Raw genomic sequence first — 2,098 nt, 5'->3', positions numbered from 1 at the left:
CGTTGCAACCAGTTCTAGGAATCAGGTTAGCATATCAAGTTCTATCAGTTAAGCATAAACATTCATGCCAATCTAGAAAATTGCTGTTTTAGGATAAAGAAAATCAAAAGTGATTTTCCCATTACTATGTGCAATAGGTTAGTAGGAGCTAAAAGAAACATCCAACGCCAAATTAGGGGTCACATCTGCTCTTATAACCTGGCAAACATTCCAAAAGAAGTACAACATCCCATTATATCAAAAACCTCTCACTATGGATTAGCATTTAGCACTCCGCAGCAGACAAGCAATTTAGATTCATCTTAGGACTCATTTGGTTGTATAGAGATGGAAAAAGTGTCTCGGGGCTCATTTGATTGCTTGCAGATATAAAACATGTTTTAAAGAGATGATTTAGAGTGTGAAAAAAAGAAAAAAAAAAAACAACACTTTTGATTTTGAAGTATTTTGTAGGCATTTGTTGAGTTTAAAAACGTTGATTTCTAACTACATTCAACCGGATGGGCTGTAGCAAATTCATTAATTTAAAATTTTTTTTTTGGTAAGCAACCAAATGAAATCATTACATTTAAGGGAGCTTCGAGACATTTCGTGAAGTATGAAATCTAAATCTATGCTGGTTTCTAATAACATCCAACCGAATAATGAATATAACAAACTTCACCATTTTTCAAAACATGTATTACAATTTCAAGCAACCAATTGATTCCTGAAAGAAATTAAAAAAAAGAAGAAGTAGAAATTGAGATTGAGATCAGTGACCTGGAAAGTAAGACTAAATGGATTCTTGAATCCGCGCTTAGGCAATCGGCGGCGCAGGGGAGTTTGGCCACCCTCGAATCCTAGTTTTATTCCTCCCCTCGCCCTCTGACCCTTATGACCTTTCCCTGCCGTCTTACCTTTCCCGGACCCGATTCCCCGCCCCTTCCTTTTCTTCTTCTTCCTCGCCCCCTTGTTATCCCTCAGATCATTCAGCTTCAACAGACTCTCTATTGCCGGCGACGAACCCATAGCAGTACTGAAGGAAGCCCGCTCCAAGCCATTGGAAACCGAAAGAGGAGATGGAAAGGCAGGAGTTAGGGTTTTGGCGAGGTGGTTATTGTAAAAATTGATTGGTATTGGGATGGAGGAGGTGAAGCGCAAGCGGGGTTTGGTGAGGAGAGAGATTCGCCTCCACATGACTACACAGTTTGAGCTAAAGGAAGCTTTAGTTCGACCAAGCCATGGAAGGAAGGGCGGGCTTCAGAGTTCAGGCCCACCAAATTGTGTTTTAATGCCAGCTAAAGTAACGCTGCACTCACACACACACACTCTCTATATGCATTTATATTTATGTGTTTATTAAAGCATTTGTATAAAAATAAGGTAGGAGGTCATGAATTATAGGAGACAATAGAATGTTTATATGAAAAAATTATGAAGTTTGACTCTGTTAAAGTAATTATGTACCCACCGATGTTAGCTTAGTTAGTGGGCGAGCATCATTGGGAACCTCCAACCCGTGCTCAATTTCTCTCGAGCGGCAGCATCTTTTAAGTGGGGCCCAATCAAGTACGGGTCAGGATGTTTCTGTGGTGGGTGCCTCTTCTAGGTCAGCCGAGAATTAGTCACGCCGCCAAGCGCCCTTTCGGGGATGGCAGCGAGTAGATACCTTGTTCCCATATATATATATATATACACACACACACACACACAGATGTCATTTCTTAGGGTTGTACATGGATCACATAACGGTTTGGGTCATAATTTGAAATGACAATTGTTTTAATACAAATAGTAAGCTATTTTAAAATTAAAATTTTTATTCAATGGGGGTACAGAAAAATAGATGTCATTTCTTAGGGAATGTATTGATTCAATGTAATAAACATACAATATATATAAAATATTATGTGATTGAAGTTGGAAGAGCTCTATGGTGTGAGCGTGAGTGATGTCTTTAAGAGATTATTTGTTTGTTTGGTTGATTGCTTGTTCTTATTTGACAAGAAGATATCAAAGACCAAGAAGACTAAAGAAAATCCTAGTGCTGACATTAGGAGTCAGAGTTGGTGTTGATTGCATTCATCGTTCTAATAGATGTCTAAAATAAATACCA

General features: G+C 38.7%; 1 protein-coding gene across 1 annotated transcript; it reads right to left on the bottom strand.

Moving 5' to 3' along the window:
- Positions 1–762: 762 nt before the first annotated feature.
- Positions 763–1,179, bottom strand: LOC110105675 (50S ribosomal protein L15-like; the record flags this gene model as incomplete). The annotated part of the gene is made up of 1 exon (XM_020835273.1): positions 763–1,179. A coding segment is annotated over exon 1 (417 nt), but the record flags the coding sequence as incomplete, so codon positions are not given.
- Between the last annotated feature and the right edge of the window lie 919 nt (positions 1,180–2,098).

This window comes from Dendrobium catenatum, unplaced genomic scaffold (assembly GCF_001605985.2).
Source record: "Dendrobium catenatum unplaced genomic scaffold, ASM160598v2 original_scaffold_43361, whole genome shotgun sequence".
Taxonomy (NCBI): Eukaryota; Viridiplantae; Streptophyta; class Magnoliopsida; order Asparagales; family Orchidaceae; genus Dendrobium; species Dendrobium catenatum.
Note: the sequence above shows the minus strand (reverse complement) of the source record. Positions and strands in the feature narration are given on the sequence as shown.